Source organism: Penaeus monodon, chromosome 33 (genome assembly GCF_015228065.2).
Source record: "Penaeus monodon isolate SGIC_2016 chromosome 33, NSTDA_Pmon_1, whole genome shotgun sequence".
NCBI classification, from domain to species: domain Eukaryota; kingdom Metazoa; phylum Arthropoda; class Malacostraca; order Decapoda; family Penaeidae; genus Penaeus; species Penaeus monodon.
Window position 1 is genome coordinate 16,792,960 of NC_051418.1, and position 398 is coordinate 16,793,357.

Here is a 398-nt window from a genome sequence, read left to right on the forward strand (position 1 = left end):
TTCGTTGAATCCAGGCAGCTTGCAGCAAACGTCAAAGTCCCCGGGGCAGGTCTCCACGTTGGTGACGGGGACGGGACGTGGGCCTCCGGATCGCACGTCCAGCACGCCCACGCCCGCGGTGTTAATGACACCGTCCACGCACAGGTAATACTGGACGCATTCGCAGTATACTTCCTCGGGCGCTGAAGTCTCCAGAGAGCCCGTCTCCGGCGCGGAAGTGGTGTTCTTCTTCAGCCACCAGAAGGAGCCGTCGGCTTGAGCAGTCACGCCGGTGGCCATGGCCAACAGCGGCAGCACCAAGAGCAGCATCTTTCTGAGGGGGACCTGTAAGAGCGAAGTGTTAGAGGCGGTCCACTATCTGCGGTTGGTGCATGATTTTGATACTCGGGTGCTGTGCG

The 398-nt window shown here is 60.6% G+C and overlaps 1 protein-coding gene across 1 annotated transcript in view; it reads right to left on the reverse strand.

Annotated features, from left to right (window-relative positions):
- The window catches only part of LOC119594096 (phenoloxidase-activating factor 2-like), a gene marked incomplete in the record, with an annotated part of 12,169 nt that overhangs the window by 8,154 nt on the left and 3,617 nt on the right, over positions 1–398 (reverse strand). The window contains 1 exon segment of the mRNA XM_037943151.1: positions 1–324. Coding sequence (XP_037799079.1) covers positions 1–309 — 309 coding nt within the window.